General features: G+C 37.8%; 1 protein-coding gene across 4 annotated transcripts; it reads right to left on the reverse strand.

The window, feature by feature from the left end:
• Window positions 1-25,134, reverse strand: LOC118237078 (LIM/homeobox protein Lhx2). Of its 4 annotated transcripts, none has more exons than XM_035435500.1 (6): window positions 24,525-25,134; window positions 14,798-14,919; window positions 12,733-12,935; window positions 11,667-12,043; window positions 4,362-4,567; window positions 1-3,187 (listed from the first exon to the last, which is right to left on the reverse strand). In XM_035435500.1, the coding sequence occupies exons 2-6, from the start codon at window positions 14,915-14,917 to the stop codon at window positions 2,897-2,899; spliced, it is 1,197 nt and encodes a 398-aa protein (XP_035291391.1). In that variant the 5' UTR covers window positions 14,918-14,919; window positions 24,525-25,134; the 3' UTR covers window positions 1-2,896. The 4 variants fall into 4 exon arrangements, with proteins under 4 accessions (XP_035291391.1, XP_035291389.1, XP_035291390.1 ...); XM_035435498.1 differs by having other exon boundaries at window positions 14,798-14,960; XM_035435499.1 differs by lacking the exon at window positions 24,525-25,134 and adding an exon at window positions 15,342-16,227.
• Between the last annotated feature and the right edge of the window lie 94 nt (window positions 25,135-25,228).

Raw genomic sequence — 25,228 nt, forward strand, 5'->3', positions numbered from 1 at the left:
TATTCATTTTTTATGTTTTTACAGAACTGAAGACTAAAGTACATCAAACAGAGGGGAACTGTACAAGAGTGTGCAGAAAACAACATGAACTAGGTAAAAATTATACAGCATTCCGAACCGGTAGGCTCCGCCCACTCCTGCCTCCGCCAGGGTCTTTGTAGGTCACAATTTCAAGGATGGCAGCCTCTCCCCACATAAGACTCGCTCACCGTCATACGTGCTTGTTCGTCCTTAATGTTCCGTGTCTCTTCTGAGAAAAAAAACCCTGATTTTTTCATTGCAAAAAATGGAGATCTTTTGAAATCTTCATTTCAGCAGTGTATATGTGTATTTTGGATATTTGCTAACGAAACCCAGAAGATAATATTTGAGCTCCATTAAGGACAAAGTCATTAAAGCCCCCGTTGTCTGCTTCCACACTTTCTAGTCATTTGTTGAAAAGTTGGACATGTGCCAATAAGCTGGAGAGAACAATATATTACACTGACTATAATTCAAAATTTGTTTTAAAATATCAGTGTTAGTTTTCAGTGCATAAATTCAATTTACAACTTCCAAGGCAATGTTATTTTTAAAATGGAGTGTTGATACTCCACAGTAGCAAATTTGCTTCTGGGCTGAGGTAAGACGTGTGTCTCTGTTTGTGCATGCGCGTGCTGTGTGCTTGGATGCTTGCGTGTGTGCATGTGTGTGTGAGTGCGTGCGAGAGAAAGAGAGAGAGAGTGTGTGTATGTGCTGTCATTTTCTGTCCTGCTGTAGACACAGTGAGTGGTGTATACTACCATGCAGCAGTATAATATGATACAACCAATTTCTTTGTCAAATTGTACTTCTACCTTCAAAAAATATATTGACTGCTGTTTATCTTTTTTTTTTTGTAAATTGTAAACAGAAAATAGAGCGGATTCCTACTTTTCTGTCATGTCCTGAAGAACGAATGCTAAAAGCACTATCATTTATTCAGGTACTTCCGTCATTGAGGTATCGTTATTGTATATCATTATCATTTGCAGATATATTTTATCAAAGTATCAAGTTTTGACATATGTATAAATTTTAACACAAAAACTGTATTTCATACGCATCTTTTTTCATTTGTTTGTTTTCAGGACAAGAGCAGTGGGCTCACATCCCCACACACATAAACCACTGGCCATAAATCAGGGAGACTACCTTCTCTGCTTCACTTCCTAACGCAGCTAAAGAGATCCTGTCACAATCAAATCTGTTGGGGAGCGTCACAGAGCTCCATCAACAGAATGCTTGGGGCAGGACGGAATTTTGAGATGCGGAGAATGTAGAGCTCGGTGTCTCGACAAATTATACAGTGAGTCGGCAGCCAAAGCGGCATGGATCATAGTTTGCAGTGTGAACGTTGCGTCGCAGTTTGGGAGAGGTGTGACTGGATAAAAGCGAGACAGATGTGGCTTACAGGTGAGCTGTAAGTCTGGCTGCAGGATACTGAAGCTCACCTGACAGAATAGTGTTCGGCAGCGAGTTCATCTCCCGACATAAACATGGGAGAATCAAGAACCCCGCAGAGCCGTGGGAACCCCTCAGTGCCAGGTAACAGTGTTGCTGTAGTACTAAGTACGGTCCTAAGTTCGGTCCTGTTGTAAAGACCACAGCACCTGTCACTGTGGTGCCTGCTTCTCTATTCAATGTTATGTCTGTTGCCAGTGCCATCTTTTCACGCAATAGCTCTTTAATACCGAGGCAATAATTGCATTACTTTACCTCATTCATTTGTGTATTTTTAATTATGACTGCAGCAATTATTTTCCCAAAATGGAAAAAAAAATAATGTAAGGGCAGTAAGCCAACTGGATGTGCTTGGCTGAACACGATTGCCGGAGGTGTTGGAAGTACTGTTAAATCTAATTTTTTCCCATTTATTTTCTGTATAAATAATAGTAATAATCATTTTTCTTCAGCATAATAAATTACAATTTGTTTCCAGCATGAGCACACGTGGACACATACTGTAGCGCATACAGTGTAACAACCCGTTTGTACCCTCTCTGTTTTAAGAGTTTTAGCAGGTGGGGTTGGCGTACCCACAGTATTCGAGCAGTGCAAAGTGCGAGCGTTCACTCGGTGATAGCCCTGATGGCTCTGGGTGTGTGTGATGCGGATGCAGAAGCTCGGAGACGTTCGGCAGGGTACTTTGATATAGCGTTAGCGCTGTCAGCGCGGAGCCCATAAACACACACGCTCCGAGCCCTTCAGCACAGTCTTCCTGTCCCGTGTCTGACACCTAACGTACACGTACGGGGCCAAAAGAAAAAAAAAATTGTAAAAGTGGGGGGTGAACTATGTCTGAATATTGTAGGGATTGTTTAGAAACAAAGTGGTATATAAGGCACGTGACAGTCTTGGGATAACTTTGCTATTTTGCTATCTTTAATTAATCTCCAGCTTCCTGTTATGTTCATAGTTATCATCATTTCCATGGTCAGTTCCCTTACAGTGTCCTCTGTACAGTTACATAAAAACGGGGTCGGAATAGAAATCAATATTCAAAACTGAGCAGTCCTCTCTCTTTCAGTCTCTGTCTGTAAACATCGTGGAGACATAAAAAAAAAACAACAAAAACAAGAGTCTCTTCAGTTCTCCAAAAAACAGCAAAAAATAATAATTATAATAATTATCATAATAATAATAATACACAACACCAACTGCTCCATAAGGCTTGGCTGCCACTCATACAAAGATTCTAAAATAGGCTTGGAATAAAACTAAGGGGAGTCTTGGTCTGGTTTTCGTGTGTTTTCTCCATTTTGGTGTGTAAAAAAAGGGTCATATGTTATTTATGTTTCACATCCGTGTGAGCGGAAAGGAGGAGTGAGGAGGAGAAGGGGGAGCGCGGGGCAGGAGTAGGGGGCGGGAGGCGTCATCAGAAGAGGCTGGTGAGCGTGGTCTGTGGGGGGCTCCTGCACTCGTGGACGTCCAAGCTGCCGGGCACAGAGGTCAGGACGGAGGTCACTGTGGGCATGGTGGGATTGGTCAGGTCTGTGAGGGTGGTCGGGGTGCTGGAGGGGCTCATGGAGGCGTTGGAGATTTCGGAGGCAGGGCCGGAGGGAGTGCCCCCCTGCAGCGTGGACCCATCGGAGACTTTGTCCACGCCGGTGTTCTCCTGACGCAGGAGGTTCCGTCGAAATTTGGCACGAGCGTTCTGGAACCAGACCTGCGGACCAATCCAGCGCAACGTTTCGCCCGAGATTAGCAAAGGCGGTCTCGGGGAACTGACAGTGATTGTGCTTCAAACAAAATAATAAACATGAAATATGAAACGCATCAAAGTAAAATGACTTCTTTGTTTTCTGGTTGCTTTAATTAGAGCAGAGGCTTTTTTGTTTGTTTCTGAATTTCTGTTCAGAAACCTTTTTGTTAGTTTTTTTTCCTCAGTCCCCTAGGTAATTTGTTGTCATTTTTGTGCAAATCAGCCATTAGACTATGCATTCCCAATTTTCCATATTAAGCAGCTGATATTCCAAATGGATACAACACATTTTTCTCTCACGTCTCTCTGTTTCGCACTCAGATTTGCATGTTGAAATTAAAATGGCAGGCACAATAACAACAAAGATGAAGCTTTACAATGCATTTTCTTCAATCTTCTTTTCATTTTGATACAAATTTGAAAAGTCAATATATAGCCAAGCATTAACGCAAATAATTTGATTAATGGACAAGTATCAACATGGAATATTTTCTTTTGTTTCTAACTGGCTGATGTTGTGCATAGCTATTTATCATTTCTAAACTGTTCTTGATTGACTGTGCCATATGTAATGATACACACCACATCAAGATTTCCACTATTTCCACAAAGAAAAACAAACAAATGGAGGAAAACAATTACACAGTACACCCCTGTGAGTGAGGGTAATGTAAATCTAATATCTGTTTAATTATGACTCAGAACATGGATTCTGGTTTAAAATTCATCATCAGTGTATTTTTAAGTTAAATCAAAAGTGGCATTTAGTTACAATTAACATTTAAAATGAACATGTTTAAAAACATTGTACAATTTCCTCATTTTAATTTAGCTCTATTAGTCGGGGATCAGTTAAATAAAAATGACAATGTGGCGGGTCCTAAACTTTGAATAATGAATTTAAGAAAGCATTCGGTTTTCAAATCTTGCACAATATCTGTCATCATTTATATGACAGCTAATAACTGATGTTCCGGAACAATGTTAAATAAAATCCTAAACTAGTTTAAGATTATTACTTTAAATGCCAGGGAAAAAAAGTGCACTCCAGTTAGATTTAATCAGACTTCAGACCATCAAATGATCAAGAGTGAATACTACTCCGAAAAGCTGAATTATCACCCGGACTGGACCTTACCTGCAGTACTCTTTTAGTGAGGCCTGTCTTCTGGGCCAGCTGCTTCAGGTCCTTGGCATCGGGGTTGTGGTTGATAGCAAAGTACGACTTCATGGTTCTCAGCTGGTGGTGCTTGAAGGAGGTTCTCATGCGCTTAGTCTTCTGACTGGAACTGTACTGAGAGTCCCGGTCCAGGTGATCCCCGTCGTTCTCATTACAGCTCAAAGCTAGAGGGTAGCACATGCACCCACCCACACACGCACAGACACACACACACACGCACAGACACACACACACACACATACACGCACAGACACACACGAAGCAGGTGTACATTAGGCCTCTGGTGCAGTCACTCATCTGTCAACTGAGAGTGCCACTCAAAAAAAAAAAGAAACGTCAGAGCAAGACCACCATGTGTGACCTGCTGGTCAGATCACTTACACGTCAGTGCAGAGAAACATGCAAAAAAATGTATTTGATTTCAATCGTTTTTTCATGGTATGTTAATTCCTCCCACGTTCAGACATTAAATCAAGTCTGTATGTTACGCAACCTGGTAATGTACTGGATCTCAGAAACAACAGATTATGAAAAAGCATTTGTCTTGCAGGGTTTTTTTAAGGGCCAGAGTTAGAAAATTGTTTCAGTGTAACTTGGCAGCTGCCAAAGAGGGGAAATGGTCCTGAATTGGAGGAGCAGATGAAATGGTGTTGCTGTCTGAATTTGCAAATTATTTGCAAGATTCGGTCATTATGAGGGTTAACATTAGGTGACTCATAACTAACCTTCTGGAACACATGCATTCCCAGTTACTAATGGTGAATGAGCAATAGACACAGATATGGTTATTAATTCTTCACCTGGCATTAAACCATGTTATGATCATGCAACACTGGCATACAAGTAAACTTTTTGAACGTTTTGGAATATTCATGTTGGGAAATGTCTTCATCATGACAAAACTGTCAACAACTCAAACTTCTCTGCTTCAAGCAAGCCGAGTGCAAACATTTCTGCTGGTACCGTTTTGAAACGTACGCCATGTTGTGTTTCAACAAAAGGCAATTGCTTAAATGGATTTCACAGTGGTATTTTTGGATACACACTTGTCTTTGATTCTTCAATATGAAATCAAAGTATATTTTTTGTAGGGAAAAACTTTTTTTCTGGGAGTACTACATACAGTTTCTTTAAATAAAATATATTTTTTTTAAATAACCAATGATATGTCCTTTATCATTGAACAGTATACGGTATATGAGAATGTAATTTCAGTTAGACGCCATTTTCTTATTATAATGATGGAAAATCTGTTGAAGAACTTTGTTAAATTGAATTTACATATAAATAGCACCCCATTAAAACTAGTACACATGAACTGTTAATGGCCAATACACTTCCAGTTAAAGGTACTAAATAGACAGATGGCAATGAAGTTTTTGAGAGCAGTGCTTGCACAGTATTGGTGTCTCTTAACATTGCACACTGAGGCTTTGTGTTATATAAAATTTCCAGGTGCAAGACTGGCGAAATTATCATGGGATACAGAATTGCAGAAAAAGCTTTATTTATGTTTAGGTAATCAGTTGTTCATATGATAACATGTACAAAATACATGTAGCATAAAAAAGCACATGTAATTGCAAAACAGGTCTTCCTGTTTTTCTTTTGTGTTTTTTTGGAAGTGCAGACGAAGCAGCCATGTTGTAGGCTACTGGGTAAAAAAGGTCCCTGCATAGCAATTAAAGACAAGGAACAATGCACCTTTGCCCTAAGCCTGGATTTGCATGACCTCAGAGTCAGTTGCTTGCTGGCTGCCTCGGCTGCATTTATCAACAAGTGCTGGAGGCAGGTCCACAAAAGGTTAAACTGCAATTACCATGGAAGATTGGAAACCAAATGGTTTTGGTTCTGGCATCATTAACAAAACATATAATATAACATATAATATTAGCATCAGCAAAGCATAAAGTTAAATGAGTAAATAAATTAAATTAAATCAAAATCTTATTCCTGAACTCATATTATTTTCTACTAAATAACGTGATGCACCGTTCATTTGCATTTAGAGTTTGCTTGTAATATACAACCAATGATTAAGGTTCTTGGCAAACAGAGAATTACCTTTCAAACAGTTTTCAACTGTTATGGTCAGAGTTTAGGCTTTAAATGAGCTAATACAGGAACGGAAATAATATTTTCTCCATGGATTCTGAAATATGAGGTTTACAGCAATTTGGAGAAACTGCAAGACACACACTGACACATTCTTTCCTGACTACAGTTTCTTGGCAGGATTTTAAGTGTTGCTAGATGCATAACAGTTCTGAAATAATGTTTTCTGTGACAACCACAAATATTTTTGATTCAAAATCCACAGTGCAACACTTTCAATAATTATCCTTTAATGCTATCAACACTAGCATGCATAACAAATGTTTCTCTATTGCCAGGGAGTAGCCGTCAGTAGACCAAAGCCATTACATTTTCCAAGAGCATATCTGGTTTTATAACGTCGAATTCTTACTTTTGTTATTAATATTTCCATATATTTTTAGTTAGCATATACCTATCTGGATTCAGGGCGACGGGCGCAATACATTGCAAAGCTGATCTGAGGATTGGAGCTGCCTGAGGTATAATTATTCTCTTTCATTACAAATGTCCACTGAAGTGTTTTGTCCAGCTTTATACGTATATTTTCGTATACTTTGATTTAAAACATTCGAACAAACCGCAATGCATGGTTGATTATCGATTGACATAACAATGCCTGAACCAAAGACGGTCTGATTAAGAAATAGCAAATGTTGCTGCGGGGAAAAGCTGTTTATTACAATGTAATTGAAACCTGTTAGCCAGACACATGCCCTCCAGAGGGCAGCAAAGTTCCAAAGCACGATTAATATTTCTACTTATTTCCTTGTTCAATAAAGTGTTCGGGGGAGGGGGTGCACTAAATCAGTGGTTCTAAGCCTCCGTTACTGCTACTTAAAGACTTAAAGCGAAAATGAAAAGACAGACTTGTTAATTACTAAAGTCATTTTCAGTGACTGCAGCAGCATGACAAATAATGGCGCGTACATCTATGATCTATGCACTTAAGCAGTAGCATAAAAGTTGCATTACTGTTAAATTTGTTCAAATCCTTTCCTTACAGTCCTGCCTCCTTAGTGTAGCTATGTCTTTAAAATAATTTTAATATACAATGCTGCAATTCTAAAAAGCCTTAAATGTCGCATCATTGATGCCAGCACATTTAAATGTCCATTTGTATCTTTTTAAATTATTCATATAAATAATAGATGCGCTGAAAAAAATGTAAAGCCAGAAGGGGTCGGTAATCTCCAAAGCCGGTGTCAGTCATGTGATTCAACACGGGACCGCGAAATTATCCATAAATACAAGCAGAAAGAGAGAGGACTGGAATCAAACTGTGGCGTAATTATAGCCTGAGTAAATTATTGATTGAATGTTTAACACCAAACATGGGTGCAGTGCTACTTAAGTGACACACTTCTCTGCTTATTTCAGAGGTGGAAAGTAACACGTGATTGAGAGTGGGATAAATAATCTGCATTGTAAAAGGGAATGTGTTGGCTGTGGCAATCATTTTGTCAGGACAACATTTTCGATAAAATGGGGCTCATCAGTTTTTACCTATTGTTGAGCGAATAGAGCTTCAATTTTTTTAAATGATCGTGTTTATCCACAGAAATTACCAAACAAAGTACTAAATAACATTGTACTAGTAATTAAAATGCCAATGTCAATATTTCATGCATGGGATCATTTTAGCTCAATCAAACTCGGATATCATTGGGAATGAGCACTGTGGTTATTAACATTTGGTTCCAGTTGGAGATTGACATGAACATTTTGTTCTTCGAATAAAGAATTCCATTCGCTGTTTTGAATTTAGGGTAAATTAAAGGATACATAAAAATTTCTTGGAAGGACACACGCTGTTTCTTAAATCGCCAGCGTTTAGCTCATGGGCTTGGTGATGCTCCTGGTGATGGTCTTCTATATTTTTCAAATTTCCTTTAATGATACTGGAGAGTTTGATATTTTAAATGAATGGAAAACAGTAGCGTGATACTGAAAGTCTTAATACAGCAGTACTCGAAAATTTAAGTTCGAGGTAGTTCAAGGTCCAAATTCTAGCCTACACCTACCATCTGAGACTTCTGACAGATTATTTTCCATTTTTGTATATGTTCATGAAATATAAAGAGACCATGGAATCTTTATATTATTATTATTATTACTATTATTATTATTATTATTACTATTATTATTATTATTATTATTATATTATTGTTGTAGCTGCTGCTCTGTACTACGGCTGTCATTTCTATTAGTATTGCTGTTGATGAAGTTCTAATGATAATAAAACTTAGTTTTATATGGCAGCTTTTCGAGGTTGCAGGTTCTGTTTGCCGTTTTTACTCACATACCTTATTCAGAGACGCTTCTGAATTCGGAGACATGTCGTACTTAGCACGAAGTAAAAGTTTCTTTGCCATTAGTACACGAGTGGAGCAATGCATCGCGTCATTTGTGAAAGGATATAATAGGCCATTCCTAACCATTGGAGGTTTTCTCTCTAGATCTCACATGGGAGTATTTTATTCAGGATTTCTTACAGGTGCGTCTGTTCAACAAGCTTTCCGACATTGATTTACTGACCTAAAAACCCATCAAACTACAATTCAACAAGTGAGTGTGGTGGGAGAAATTTTGATCACAGGAGTTCTCTCTTTCTCTCTCTTTTTAAAATCTTTTTGAAGTTCCGCCTTCCATCTAAGCCATTTTCCACTTGTCAGCCTCTATAGTCGTCTAAAATCCCCAAGCTCGCCCCTTTGCGCACTCTGGGGTCTGTTCAACTGGGAAGGGGCCAAATTGGGCTTAAACAACGGAGGATGAAGGGGCCGGGGCATTTCCATTGGAGAATGCCACTGAGTATCGACTTCTACCTACTCTTAGAAACCCACACACGCACACATATGTGCCACAAACCATTCAAAGCACCAATAGGTTCGGGATTAGGACGTTAAACTCTTGAAAACATATAACCGCCGTTTTATGGTTTTCGAAATTATCAGTTGTGTGTAATGCTTACCTTGAGGAAAGTACCATAAGTGTGAATACGAATATGAATATGATTAATATAATTACATACACACCTATAGTGTGTGCATGTGTGTGTTTGTGTGATCATTATTCCATTATTTTGGTGTTGAATTCATATTTTATTCGTTATTTCATGCATTTAATAATTATTATTCATATTTTAATATTTAACGTAATATCACATCTTTGTTGCAAATTAGTGGACGAGAGAACAGCTTTGTGTATACTTCAATTAATTAATCAAGATCAAATGATAAGGCCACCAGCCTTATAGACTTCTTTTGTATGTTACCTTGAAGCATACAAAAGCATTTGAGTGCATTTGAGATTGGATGGAATTATTTGTAATGTATGTAGCTTGACAGAAAATTTTTCTGCATGTTTGTTGCCTTTGATAAAGGAACATTTGAATTAATAAATAACAAATTGTTTTGTTAAAATAGAAAAAAACGTGTGGAAAGTAAGAAAGGCTCACAAAAGTTAAATTCCCATTGTAAAATATAAATAAGAACTTAAAAATAAGCTTACGTATAAATAAGATATACGTTGAACTACTACTACTACTACTAGTACTATACTACGACTAATAATAATAATAATAATAATAATAATAATAATAATAATAATTCCAAGTTTTGGTCTACTTGGAAAAAAACAAAGTGATAATATATAATGACCTTAATATGACAGTGATCTTTCGCTGAACAGGAATACTTCACAGGAGAAACTTCCATTTTAAAAATGAAAAGTTGGACACGTACAAAATCACATATACTTATACTTGCAGCTCAATCTCCAATGCCTAAATTGCACGGATTTCGTTTGCACGCCCACTGGCAGATTAAAATATACATATATATTTCCAGTGGCCTCACTAATTAAGGAAATACAACTACTCCAGTAAATTGTGAACTATTGTAACTATTCTAATAACGATGTTTTCAGTAAGCTATAAAAAGTTTGAAGATTATTCAGTTCGCCACTTTAGCGTACAAACATTTGTCGTATAAGTGTTAATGTTTTATTCATTTATATTGAATTATCAACATTACAATGCCAACAAGGCCCATCGTGAAATATATAAGACTTTATGAAACATTGTCTCAAAGAAATCCGTGTGCACCGTAATTTAACAGAAAGGGGGAAAATAACATGCAGGAAACAAACATATATATATATATCAATATATATAGTCTATGTATGTATGTGTATACGCAGCAGCAATAGCGTTACACATCAGTGATAGCAAAGGTTCATTAATGAAGGGCATATTTTTTTACTGATCCCCCACCCTGGATAGGCACACTTGCTAAACTCCTCCCACTTCATTAAATATGTTGAGATAATACGTTAATTATTTGATCAAGCTGGGTGTGTGCATTTACACAAACGGGCTACATCTCAAAATGTAAAAACGGATGTAGGTTATGCCTGGATGTCTGTGCTATTATTCTGAAGTTTGTTTATTACTCTACACAATAAACCTCGACAATTAATGTATCAGCAATATGCATTTTCCCATGGCGTAGTAGGCCTATTTGATTTTAGTAATTTAACTTGTAACTGGCAGAATATTCTGCAACACTAACGATTATCAACGGTTTGTGTGCGTGTGTGCGTGGAGGGGGGGGGGGGGGGGGTTAAGGAATTGAACCTTTCCAGCCTTTATAGGATTTAATCGTAACTCGCCTTCTGAATAATGCGAACAACATATGATTAAAGTCATTTCCAAAATGTGCATTATACAAAACTCAACCAACACTACCGCCTCAAATTTGTGTTTGAATCCCAGACAGAAACTGAGGAAAACAAATCTGCCTTAAAATAAATTTTAAAAAAATTAATAAATAGAACGCACGACAAAGACGATTTTAAACAGGCTATCCTACCAAGCATCTGGGAGAAAAAATGGTTTTGTTATTTAGTTCCGACAACTTGTAATGTATGTTTTTCCGCTAGATCTGAGTTTATTAAGCCTCTATTAGTTTTAGGTCTTAGGCCGCTAACCTCGGACGTGGGCGTTTTAGCGCGCCTGCGTCACAGGTGGTTTGTCTCGCATATAACAAGACACAAGAGTGACAGGATACCTTGCATATTATTTGCATTTCCCTGCCGAATATGGATGCGAAGTACTGCAACAAACTACATGCCCATATCCAATACGACAAGGTGGACAGCTCATCCTACCTGCATTATAAGCCGCCAGGTCTGCTCCAGGTCCAGGACTTTTCCGTTTCCTCGGCCGTCCCTTCTGCACAGTGCCAACGCCATTATAGTAGGACAGTCCAAGTGAGTTAGCTGTGCCTAGTCCCCCGCCTTTGTTTGAAGCTACATCCGCATGATTAAAATGTGCTTGATATTCCCCCTGTATGAGTGTTTCAAAGTGGAGTCGGCAGTACACCAAGCTGTCCTTCATGCCAAAGTGATCCCCGGTAGTCAGCATTTTGTTGCAGGTCGTACAGGTGAAACAGTTCAAGTGGTACACTAAATCCCTCGCGCGCATCACCATCTCTGACGCCGAAATCCCGAGATGGCACCTGGCACATCTCTGTACGGAAAATCTCCTGTGTGGAAGAACAATATATCAGGCATTGGCAAGAATTCCCGTTCAGTACCGATGAAGGGTCGGTGCCTATTAATTATATTTAGGGTAATTAGAATTGGAATTAACTTAAATGCACATGGCCACCCATGAGTTACAATTACGTTGAATGAAGAAGGCTAAGAAACATTATTGGTGGAACTGAAAAGGTGTCAAAAATAATGTGGCCGAGGTATAATGTAATATAAAAGCGATAGGAGACGAATCTCAACCTGAAGTAAACTTTTTATCCTTGGTGACATAACCAACCTTTGATCAAGAACAATATTTATTTGTGTTTGCCTTATCAACTGAAATTATTACTAGAAAATGCATGTTGTTGATTACTTAGACCAAATGAAATTATATCACATAATAAGCACACCCTTATGTCCTGAAAAATAATTTCCAATCTTGCAGATCTAATGTAAATATTATATGTCCGTTATCGCCATGTAAACATGGTTTAAGCTGAATTGAAGGACCGCGATCAGAGATATTCCAAATTATCTTGGTGATATTACTACTCTGAATGGATCTAATTCTATACAGATAAACTGAGGGATGGTTATTAAAAAATGACAATTATTTCCCAATGCACTTTCATTTTAGCCGAATAAGTAGCCTAATTCAAGTGCTCCTGGAGCCATAGCGATCATAAGAGCGTGTTACCTGTAGTAGTCTTCCTTGCAATAAATGCTGCCGTCTTTACTGAAGCAGGTGAGCTCGGACTCCAGGTTGAGCTTGCATTCACAACATTTCAAACAGCGCATGTGCCACTGTTTGTCCACGGCAAGCAGGTAGTAACGGTCGGAGATCTTTCCACCGCAACCCGCACATAGAGCCACGCGGTCGCTACTGATGGAGGGCATGTTCTGCGAAAGCAACACAGCGGACACTAGTGATTTTCACTTCGCCCAGGGCCACAACAATACTAACACAAGTGATTACGCTACTGGGCCATGGCTATATGGAGAATGCGTTCCATTGATAAAATGCATGGGTGCAATCTAAACTAGTCGGTCTCCTGATACTTTTTGACAATATCAAAGTAATAAATGTGAGGTCCGTGTTTCTCAGGTTCTTGTGGTTCTGAACAAATGTCAAAATATTTGATGTATGTAACTTTATATTAATTAAATAATTTCATATTTTTTTCTTGTGTAATTATATACCATTTAAGGGAAAACAATAGGCTACTTGTATTCTTGCTTCTCAGATTTTCAATGGGGACGATGGAGAGCATAGTTCACTGGCACGAATTCTATAGGAAACAATTTCGGTATGAAATCAGAAGTAATGATGCTATTTGTCAAGTGGTAATTAAACATCCAAAGCGTACGCGAATTGCACTGACTCATGTCATTTGTTTTTCTCTTGATATTTAGCAAATCTTAAACTGTCGCCTTATACATGCGGAATTCACACACATAAAGAAAAACAAGTGTTCATAAAACCAATGGCTAGTGCGTTTAAATGCAGAACAGGTAAGCTTGACTGTTCCTTTAAAATCCAGAACCTGGAACGCTATGCACTGCACGAGTCATATTAGTACCGAAATTATACAAATTAAGCGTAACACACAAAAGCCAGTGCAATCCTTCCTTGCATCATAAAAAAAATCAAGAATATTTAACCATAAAGACGAGCGGATGATAATAGCATTTGGCCAGCATTGAAACTATCAAAAGAAAGTAAACACTGTTGGCCACAGTGGTTAGACAAACACAATAAACTGCCAAATTATTGCAGAGGAGCGCAAACATATGTAAGAACTTCGTAAAGGTCAGGTTAAATAATACCTATTAAACGATAAAACCACCTCACACTCAGCATCCTAAATTACAAAGTGAACCTACAGAAAGACATGTGAGGAAGGCCCAAGTATTAATAAACAATGTTCACAATTTCGAAACTGTTCTATTTTTTCTATTGATTGTATTCGTTCACTTTTTCATAAAAAATATGACATTAAAACGTACTGAATTTTTGAGGAACAACTGAAATACATGCATTTTTTTTCTTTCAGGATGTATAGCCAATGTTAGGAAACGGTGATATTGTATGTCAAAAACGAATTTTGAGAATTCGAAGCCTTTAAATAGACGATTAAAATGAATTTGTAGATAAGGTCGCCCACGGTATTCTGAAAATATATATATGATTTATAAATAGTAAACAATACCCTTTGAGTAATCAAATGTGTATATTTGGATTAAAACATTGAATAAACCGAAAATAAGAATTATAGAATAGGGTAGGCCTACACACACACACACACACACACACACACATATATATATATATATATATATATATAGGCTATTTTAAGTTTGAACTGTAGGCTACATGAAGACCTGAAGGATCCGCATATTTAATTGAACCACATATTTAATAGCTCAATAATTGCAAAAACTAAATGTAATACGCAGGTCATTTTGATTTCATGTTTACACTGGATGCTTATTTTTATTTGTATACTGTCAAAATGGTCGAATGATGAGTTAGCTTAATTTTAAAATATTATTTTTCAGTATAGCAGGTAACATTGACATTGTGCTTTTTTCCTTAGCCTGAGTGAATAGGCTACAGCAAAGTGGTCCTTTACGGATCCTTCCACTGAATACTCGTAGCCATTTTCTTAATACGTAGCTTGTCTGACAGATCTAGTAAAACTGGACCGTGTAGAGAACTCCGTAGCTCGCGCCTGCAGCGGGCGTGCCTCTTCCTAGCCTACCGTTTCGGTTTCCCCCATATCTATGGCCGAGCTGATCCCCGCTGAATCGCTCTTTCCTCTCCGGTCCATTTCGTCCATGACACCATGCATCTCGCCTCCGGGGAGGCCGTGGAAAAGCATCGCTGCGGCGGAAGGGAGGAAATTACACGTGTTTTCCTCAGATCTGCAACCCAAAACTTCCATAAGACGCACACCAAGCCCGCACATTGGCAGTCAATTTCCAACACCTTCTGCAGCAAAACAAAATTCCAGGCCATAAATAAGATTAAACAAAATTTTAACAAAAAATAAAGTAATTAAACGGAGAGCCGTGTGTTCCCACAACTTACGAAATCCGTCAATTACAAATCACAATAGAACCACTACAATACATTCTAAAAACCCACTTAAGTTACTTGACGCAATTATATCCCTTATTTGGTGCTACATACTGTTTGTTAGGCAACAATCTCTCTGCATAGGGTTCTCCTTGTTAATGTAAAATAATATAGCCTACACAAAAATTAAGGGCAAGAATTCCAAGGGAGACCAATAATAAACATACCAGCAATCGAAGACCCAGCTTCAGAAGTCAGTTACGGATTCTTCCAATATCTTCCCGAGTAACCGAGGACTACCACATTTTGCGAAACATTCGGGGAGCAATATCTTTCTTCCGTTCTATCTTTATTTCTTATTTTCTTTATAAAATAACTTTTTTTAAATATAAAAGAGTCAAGGAATACTGTAACTGCTCACAACTGGAGAAATACAGCATTGTATAACCGGATCACCAGAAACACTCCAAAACAACAGGAAGGAAAAACAATGATAAAACAAAGTCTTATAGGCATGTAGTCGACCGGAGCATCTCCTTGTTTCTGCCGCTTCTTTGCTGCCAATCTATCGTTGCAAGAAGGCAAACGCAATACTAAACTGAATGCAAAAGCGTAGTTTGGTGATGCTTTTGCGAGAAAGCGTTTATTACTAATCTTTTAGAAGAAAGACAAGAATCGACCGTTGCTTTTAAAAAAATCAGTATCAGATGCTGGTTGTCGGGTTCGGACTCTTAAAGGAGCTGTTGTTTTCTTCGGAAGTTTTTTCTCGTGCCAGTAGAGCTGTGTGTGAGTAATTGAGGAGGAGGAGTTGGCTATACATTCAGTTTGTATAATCCCCGTCAAGACTCCAGCAGCAGCCTGCCGGCCCTATTCCGATTCCACGGTCTCTGGACGTGTGATACACTCCGCGCCTTTTCTACGGGGACCCTTACGTCACGCCCCCTCAACTTGCTTATTGGCTACCCAACGTCATGAAATTCTTATTATACCACCGCGCGGAGCGGCTGCTAGTCAAAAACAGAAGTTGGACTTCAAGATCGTTGTCTCGTGGCGTTGGTTGGTTGGGGTTATTTTCCTCTTCTTGTCTTCCTGGTGTGAAATCTGATTGGACTGCAATTATTATTATTATTATTATTATTATTATTATTATTATTATGTCGGGCTGCTGTCGATGATGTGCGGTTATTTTAAGGAGACGATTGGTATTTAACTCAACGAGATTTTTTGAGGTATGATTGGAAGTGCACGCGTGTGTATGGCAAGAATTATTTGAAAATGTTACGTGAAGAGCGTGTGTGTGCGTGTGTGTGCATAGGCTATGTGTGTGTGTGTGTGTGTGTGTGTGTGTGTGTGAGAGAGAGAGAGAGAGAGAGAGAGAGAGAGTTTGGAGGAATACTGTAGTTCTCTAAGGAGTTTTGAGGTTAGGCTAAGCATTTGGCTGAGGAGGTGGGGTATTCCTGTGCAAAGGAAGTGGTGCAAGTATTTCAACCAATCCAGCTGGTCCTCTGAAGGCGAGAGAGAACAGGGGTGGGATGTGCAGGCTGCTCCATACAAGCTCTGTTTTTAACTTATTAAAATCAAATAAATGGGATTCAACCGTAAGTTACTGTAAACATTACATTGTTGTTGCTGTTTTTGTTATTATTACTATTATTACTATTATTACTATTCTTATTATTATTATTATTATTATTATTATTATTATTATTATTAATAATAATAATAATAATAATAATTTTAAAAAATTGTATTACTCTTACTACTATAATAATAATAATAATAATAATAATAATAATAATAATAATAATATCCTTTGATAATTTAAAGAATAGTCTTTAGGTTAATTTTAAGTATTCCTTTCATTTAAAAATAGTAGGTGGAAAACTTCTGTATATCATACGTAGTGACGTCAATAATACTTCAGTTTCTAATACTTTCATTCAAATATTTTGCGCATTTAAAATGTTTATTGAAGTGTTTAATATGGGCTATAAAATAAATATTCTTCTACAAACAATATAGCAATAATAACTTAATATAAATCAAATCCATTCTGAGCCATTCCATATACGGCATCTGTCCTCAAAAGAAAACAGAAGTAATTACATGATAGTACAAAAATGAAAAACGATATATTTTCTCGTTGATGTGTTATTGAATGCTATAAATATATTCAAAAAACAAACAATGGTTCAAATCGTATCCACAAAGAATGTGGCAGGTGAACAAATCACTGGTCTTCAGTTTCCTTATCCACCTTTTGGCAACGTCACCGTCTCTGGAACCATCTGTTTCCTACCAGACAGGCGGGTTCGCCTCACAATGCAGAACCAGCTCCGGCTCAACACCCGTGACTAAACACCAACAAAAGAACACAACGCCTCTCGTGTCAGGGGATTCGGGCCCGCGTCGCTGCCGCGCTGACACCAGCAGCACTCAGGCTGTACGAAGTACCTTGAGATTAATCCGTGTAATTAACACCTATTGAGCGTAACATTGCACACTTTTCTTCTACATGTTTATCTCTCTCTGTCAAACTACATGTCTGGCTAAAATGGTGGGGGAGGGGTTGAAGAGTGAAGTAATTCTAAAAAACAAAATATTGTGCTGTCTCTGTACATTTGAGTCGGCGCTTTACATTACAAATTATTCTGAAAGTAAAATCTAAATAAGGATGACTCTGGCCGGAACCACGGGAAGGCACACCAGTCTATCTCCATATCATGATCGTTGCCGTAAGGTCATAAACGAACAGGCTACGTACCTACTGTACGAATCTGAGATTCAACCCATTGACTTTCTTTATGTTGTTCATTCGGCGTACGCAGGTTGACATCCACTTCTAAGAAGTTAAATTTGATATATTAAAGTTTGGATTAACTTTTGCAAGACTGTCGCTACACTTCAAAATGTTTATTTCATGCACTGATTCGTTAATGAAAGTCGTGATATTTCTGAACTCGTATTCCAGGAAAACTATTAAGGCTCAGTAACAGAAAAAAACAACAAAAAAAAAAACTTGCTGACTTCAATCCCAAGGGAATGATACGGGGTTCTCGCATTATCAATCTATCCTCTATAGATCAGTAAAGACTCTGAAATTAGGTTATCTCTAATGTCACGTGTCCGGTTGTCTAATGTCAAAACGAAAGAGAGACTTAATTACAATTAAAAATGAATTAATTTATAAGTCATCTTCGGCCATATTTTCGGATTTCACTAAATTCATCTGAGTATATATCTGTCTTTGATGCAGCATATACATGAAACTCGCGCTCACGAGCGCCCGTACACACACACACACACACACACACACACCAAGCGAGACATCTGTTTTTCTGAAAGTGATTCTTAATGTGGATTATAGTGTCTTGTAAGACAACTTGTACTGAATAAAGCAGGCTGGGCTGAGACCGAGCTAAATCGTGTAAGCGCATCCGCTTCGGGCTCCTGGATTCTCTGAGGTCGTCGTGTCTTCACATTGATTGTCATCACACAATTAATCAGCTTTATTTGTGCAAACATGGTTTCAGTACTTTTACTCCATACTTTCTGACTACAATCCCGTTTTCAGTTTAAATCGCCATAAGCACATTCACTTCCGGAGTTTATATAGTCTAATACTAATTACTCATTAGAAGAATTTTTTTTTTAATGTTATTTTTCTCTTCAGAATTCCAAGTGAGTGTTGTAGACCCCCATTGATTTAGATTGCTAATATTGATTGTTACATCAGCATTAGAATGTTCAATAAGAACATGATAATCACAAACATGTGATGTTTTACATTAAAGGGTTCATTAATTTAGACCAATTTAGATTAAGGGCCTGGGTACTGTTCTTCTGCTGTACATATTACTTTGTCCCAAGTAAAACCTCATTTTTAATTTTGTTAAAAACTTTTTAAAACACACAAAAAATGAAACAAATTAAATCTGAACTTTTTGGTGTAGGCATACTTTTAACAAATTCGTTGTTGAAAAGAAACGCTTTGCTCAGACGGATTTTTTTAAACCAAGGCTATACTTACGCAACGGGAAGGGTAAACAGGAGTTTTACACATTCAATAATTTCCCCCTAAAATCGTTCAAAATGATTCTTAAATTTTCATGGTGTAGCCTATTTATATGAATGTGTCTTTTATTCAACCATATCCCGCTTACTTTGCAATTCAAATAATTGGTATCCCCAAGGAGTCCTCCACATGGTTACAGTTGCTACAAAGATAAGTTTATAGTCTATTTATTCTTGATACCGCAAATAATTTTTAAAATAATACATAGCCTAGCGTATTTTTAAAACAGCCAGTTGCTCAAAATTACGCTAGGCTAAATTTTATTTATCTCTTTTTGTATTTATTAGTTGGTCTTGCTGTTGGACTGCAGGTTCTCACATTTAAGTTACAGTGTTTACTTAAACAAAATAACAAAACTGGGTAGGTCAACTTCAACGCAGCCTTCATAAATTAAACCGTGCCTCAGAAGTGGCCTATATTCTCAGTAGATAAACGTGTGCCCACTTTAAGCAGATGGTTATACAGACAAAATCCTTCTTGATGTATACTGACTGAGTAATTTTGACTATTTAGGCAGCTCTCTTTGATTTAGAAATATTCTGGCAGCTTGTTTTGTTTGGATTGATATGTCACGCAAAATTGCAGACCTTCATAGCCTGTAAATGATCTGACACTATAAAGGACCATCTTTTATTCCTGACTCAACCCACGGATTCCCTCTTACAGCAAAGCTGACCTACAACCCGCCACGATAATGAAATGGAAGCGATAATAATTGATGTTAATTTCACATAATTATTATTTTTTGTATTGTAGAAGTAGCAGGCGTGGAGGTAGCCTACACGATTTTGCCGAAGGCGCACGCTGCATTTTCTCACTATTTGTGGATTGTTATGCACACCTCTGCATACTGCTATTTAGAAATTCGATCATCCTCCAATTTTTTAAATCGAGCCATACTGTATGGACTTTTTTTTCGTTCATATAGCTATATTGTAGGCTATAGCCGTGTATTCATGTTTTCTGAAATGACATTAGGCCTCCATGGTACTACTTCTTCTGATCTCCTGTCCGGGATGGTGCAGCTCTTTTCCTTGTTTACCAGCCGTAGCGCTTAAAACAGCCTTAATTAGCTCTCTCATCTCAATTGGAAGTGGGGTATTAACTCCGCGACTACTTGCAATCAGCCGCCACAAGCTTTTCCCTTGGAGAGAAATACAGGCGAAAAGAGCCTAGTTTATTATTTGTAAAGAGTTGCCCTTTTGTAATATTACAGACAGATATTCTAAATGTATTTTGTATCATTTTTGTATCGTGACTTTGTGTGTATGTACCTATGAAATGCCCCAACTGATTTAAACGTATAAGGTGGGCCATAAAGCAAACTCAACTTAATGTCAACCCTTCCCAACTGATTTATGTTTTAATCTGACTTCTAGCACAGTGTCTGTCTAATGGGCCTTCACTGCCTCTTCCTGAAAGATTCGGCCATGAAAGTACAAATCATCATACCGTTCAAGCATTTACATTTTGCCGAAATGAACATCGTTCGGTTAAAGCATAAATATTGAAAAAAAAATTATGTTGAGAATATGTGAAGATCAAGTCCATTAAATTGGAATAGGCTAATCTACACATTTGCCAAAACACACCGCGTCCCCATAAATGGATAAAACATAGGCTATGGCGCTGTACATGACAAGTGACCAGGTTTCGTTTGGATGGATTTTCTTGAATTAGATTTGTCCACAGCCTGGGTAATGGGGCTTACCATGTGTAAATCTGCATCATGTGACTTCTGCAGTCAAACTGGCTCAGTGTGCATGACTACAATGTATCGATTTAGTCGAGGGTGGAAGCTTACCATATAACTTTGACTCAAAAACGAAATGAATGCAGTAACATTTGACGCGTTCACATTTCAAATGAAAATGGCTGAAAATAATAGGGGAAACTGCAAATTGCAGTCTATAGCTCATTGGCTTCTTAAATAGCTTCATTGCCATTATTATGATACCTATTACTACAGACAATATCTCGCTCTATCTAGATTAGAGTTCAGTTTAATCGAAACACATATCTGAACACTGTTAAAATGTTAATCTGCAAGGGCAGCACTTGGAAGTGTTAATAAGAACTTGTCAAAAAAACGCCTTGTGATTAGGATTAGTTCAGTCGTCCCCATATTCATCATATACCCTACACCTTTTATTCAGTAAGTATCAGATGGCACTGTATCTTACAGCAGTGTTATTTTTCCCAATGACTACTTACTGTAATAGCTCTGATTAAAAAAAGGCAGTAGGTGTGCAAGCAAGAATAAAAGTATCATCACTTCTAGACTTAACTGTTTTATCCATATCATTTCCACAGCATGTGTTTGTATGAAGGAATCTGAGTGACATGAATATAACATGGATGTCAAAGAATCTACCTGAAGAAGATGCGCCAACAGGAACACTGTCATGTTCCAGTTGTCAATCTAGGATTGATATTTATCTTAATTTTTCGTGCATGTGATTTTGTAGGAATGCGATGCACGTTCTTGATTAAGTGCGTAGACCAGGGCTGTTGGAGTGCTATAATTCATTTTTACCACTCACAAAAACTGGTGCTAAACAGTGGGCAAGATAAGGTAAATATCGATGCCACCCTGTTGGCAGAAAGCGAACATAGACACCTATTCAAGTGAAGTGATTGTGTTTATTAATAGTTTGGCGCTTAAACAGACTATGAGTGAATTAATGCAAAGTGTAACTTTCACAGATGATGTCAAGGCAATGCTATTTTTTTCAACAGCATTTGCTGGATTGCACTTTTTACTGTGGCCACTCTTAGTCATTAGGTTTTGATTATGAAAGAGGAGCTGTCAGAAGTACCATGAGGATTCCCTGCAGTTGCATGTTCCCCTGACTTACAAATACCCCCAAAGACCGTATAACCTTTATGGGGGAGTCCATGATAGTGACAATCGTGTTTAGGGCAATAACCTTTATGTTTCAGGCAATGCAGTGCATTGTTGTAAATACAATGCTGTGGAGTTTGTTGTTTTATTTATTTTATTTGTATTATACATGACATTGTTGCACAAGAACTGTTTTGCAATGTCAGTGATAGCAACAGTTTATTGTATGTTAACATACATTTTCAGTATGGTTTTATGCACACATAAGTCACCACCATTAACTCGTACCCTGTGCCCTGAGTACCTTCTGAATTTCAAAGTGTCCCATTGGTTTACATAACATCTGTTTCATCTTTATGTAAAGTAATTACCAAGAACAACTACAACAACAACGTCAACAATGAGAGAACAACATTTTCCTGTTATGTATGTCCTGCATATGGATGAGGGTAGAGACAGAACTGTGATGCCCAGATGTAGGAGTATTCACCAGGAACCATGTATCAGGTGCTAGTCATTCTTGGTGTACACCATACCCAGGTACTGAAGACAAGGGATGGTGGAGGAGCCATTGGTGAAAGCACCATCCCAATGTACCAAGGATCCCTAACAGTGACCTCCACAATGCACTAAATTGAATGACATGGCAGACAATGCTTGTGGGGGCATTGCTGTACAGGCCTTCGCCAGCACCCATAGACGTTGGTGGCCTCTCGCTGCTCATGAACCAGCACTCATAGATTCCTTCAAGGGCAATGTGTCAGGTAAATAAGCCCTAGTCTGTGCCCACAAATGTCTCCTCGCCCTCAGCTATTCTTCAGTTGACTGATTTGTTTACCTTTTGCCAGTGACTTTTGTGACATTCTGACTTCAACGATGAATTGTCAATGGCAAAGTAATTTTATTCTGTCAAAAGATACAATTTTTAAGCTCGTGGTACCGCTTTTGCAGTCATGTTCATAGAGGTACTGGTATCCAATTGCGTTGAGGAACATGATTTATGTAATGAACATTTGCATATGTAAATGCTCAGTTGCCTTAAACATTAGTGAATATTTTTTTCTAGTTAAAGATTTTAAAATTCTTATTTTGGAACGATGGAAATACAATTTTATTGGCAAAAAACATCAACCACATATTTCCTGCAAACCGAAAAAGATAAACCGTTTGAAACGTTCCATTTCACACGTGTGGATTTCCAATTGTGCAGCGTCCTTTGCTAATGGGATTGTTCCATAAATTAAATTTTGTAGTAACGATTGCTAACAAATTTAATTACTGGACTTATTCTGCGCTCGAAAAACATAAAACTTCATTATACCGTTATTTCAACTTTGAAAATACGTTTCTTATATTATTTGATTGTTTTATTAGTATGCCTATGGTTAGTACAGATAAAGAATGCATAATACATTTATTTATTTTGTACAGCCCAAAGAAACGCGACGTTTTAGAGAAAAGGAAAAAGAGTATCGGTCATAATTCATTAGTTATGCTATTATCTCTGGTGGGACACACTGTGAGAACGTTGGCAAGAGACAACAACAGAAACGCATTACAGTCAAATAGATGTTAACTTATCCGCTGCACCACTGTCAATCCCTTTGATATTATATCTTGTTCTAATTAAAATACCTATCTCCTTTTCATCGGCATATCTCCCGCTGTAATACTAGAGGAGTCTGCCAGTTGTCGGTTTGGCAAAAATACTAAAGTGCGGGAACAAAAGCGACCTTTGTACAATTAGCATCAATTGGATAGTCAATCAGACTGAGGAGAGAAACTGAACGGAACCCACAGTGGAGTCAAAAATATAAAAGGAGACTCCAGCCGCGCTACGGATTAACCGAGTTAGAGGATTTCAATGCTTTTGTATTGGAAAGACCCCTGGTCCCGGGGTGAGTGCTCAGATCGACTACAAAATGGTTATTAACTTATATTAGCCGGACTATATCCACCATAGGCTATTAACTAACGCGCATATGTACACATACATGTAAAACAGTTTAACAAAAATACATAATAAATTACATAGTTACCATTTAAATTAAATAAGTTCCCCAGTAATAATAATAATAATAATAATAATAATAATAATGATAATAACAACAATAACAATAATAATAATAATAATAATAATAATAATAATAAACATCCATGGCAAAAAAAAAAACCATTGGTTCATATTAAAGTTTTAAATCACAAATGTGGGAAGCCATAATAATCTCCCAAATCCTTATGCAAATGAAATCCTGTGTAATACCCTTAATTGAATACATGCATATTTATCATCTACATCTTCTGTCTGGAATAATGTTGGCTTATACATTAAACATCGCGGTGTCGGGCATGTCTGCAGGCGTGTATGAAATATGATATTGCGAGGCTCAGCCAAGCAGAAATTAATCACTGGTGCTAAATCTTCACACCCAAAATACATTCTCAGTTGTCTCTAAATAAAACAGCACCTGTGGATAAATGACTCCTTACCTGGTCTGTCGTTATTACTTCCCAATCGTAAACATGAATTTCTTCTCTTGATTGCTGGGATTTTTAAAACATTTTTTAATCATATGCATGTTTCACTTGTTTTTTTTATTTATTATTCTGGATGTGTGTTTAATGCGTCTCATATCGACCGGGTTGTTTCATCCGTTCTTTGCCTCTAAAACAATGATTGTGCTTTTAAACGCCTGCTCTGATCCTCCTTCTCGGCGCTAGTCAGAGTCAATAACGATATTTCAGCGGTTAATACAGTCTGTACTTAAGCACCGGGAAACCACATTCGTTTTGTCTGGTGTGTTAGAATCTCCCTCAGTGACAATTCTATCAACCCATGATCAAACCGCGAATGCTCCACACATTTCTCCTCGCCAAGATAGGGAGATCATGCGACGCACGTACGGTACCCCACTGCTGCTCCTCGCAATTCACTCAGAACCAACTCCCGATGTACAATTCCGGAGAGTCGATCGTTTAACAGTGATCTAAGCAGGGGAAAAAAGATAAATGAACCGCGTGGTTGATCGTATTTCCAATGTGAACGGAATACCTAAACATGAGTATTATAGTTAACAAACAATTGTCGACTGTCTTTGTATGTCTAATACGGTAGTATTAGTAGTACAGTACGCATATAAAGTCTATTATGTGGCGAACTCGACCCTTTTCATTAAACTGATGTAGGCTAGCCT

This window comes from Anguilla anguilla, chromosome 10 (genome assembly GCF_013347855.1).
Source record: "Anguilla anguilla isolate fAngAng1 chromosome 10, fAngAng1.pri, whole genome shotgun sequence".
Taxonomy (NCBI): domain Eukaryota; kingdom Metazoa; phylum Chordata; class Actinopteri; order Anguilliformes; family Anguillidae; genus Anguilla; species Anguilla anguilla.

Bases quoted from the DNA above. Each gene is read 5' to 3' on its own strand.
- LOC118237078 (XM_035435500.1), bottom strand. From the start codon at position 14,917: ATGCTTTTCCACGGCCTCCCCGGAGGCGAGATGCATGGTGTCATGGAC. The intron at 4,568-11,666 runs GTAGGATGAGCT...GCTACCCTCTAG, and splicing joins CCTGGCGGCTTATAATGCAG to CTTTGAGCTGTAATGAGAAC. The intron at 3,188-4,361 runs GTAAGGTCCAGT...ATTGGTCCGCAG, and splicing joins TCACTAAAAGAGTACTGCAG to GTCTGGTTCCAGAACGCTCG.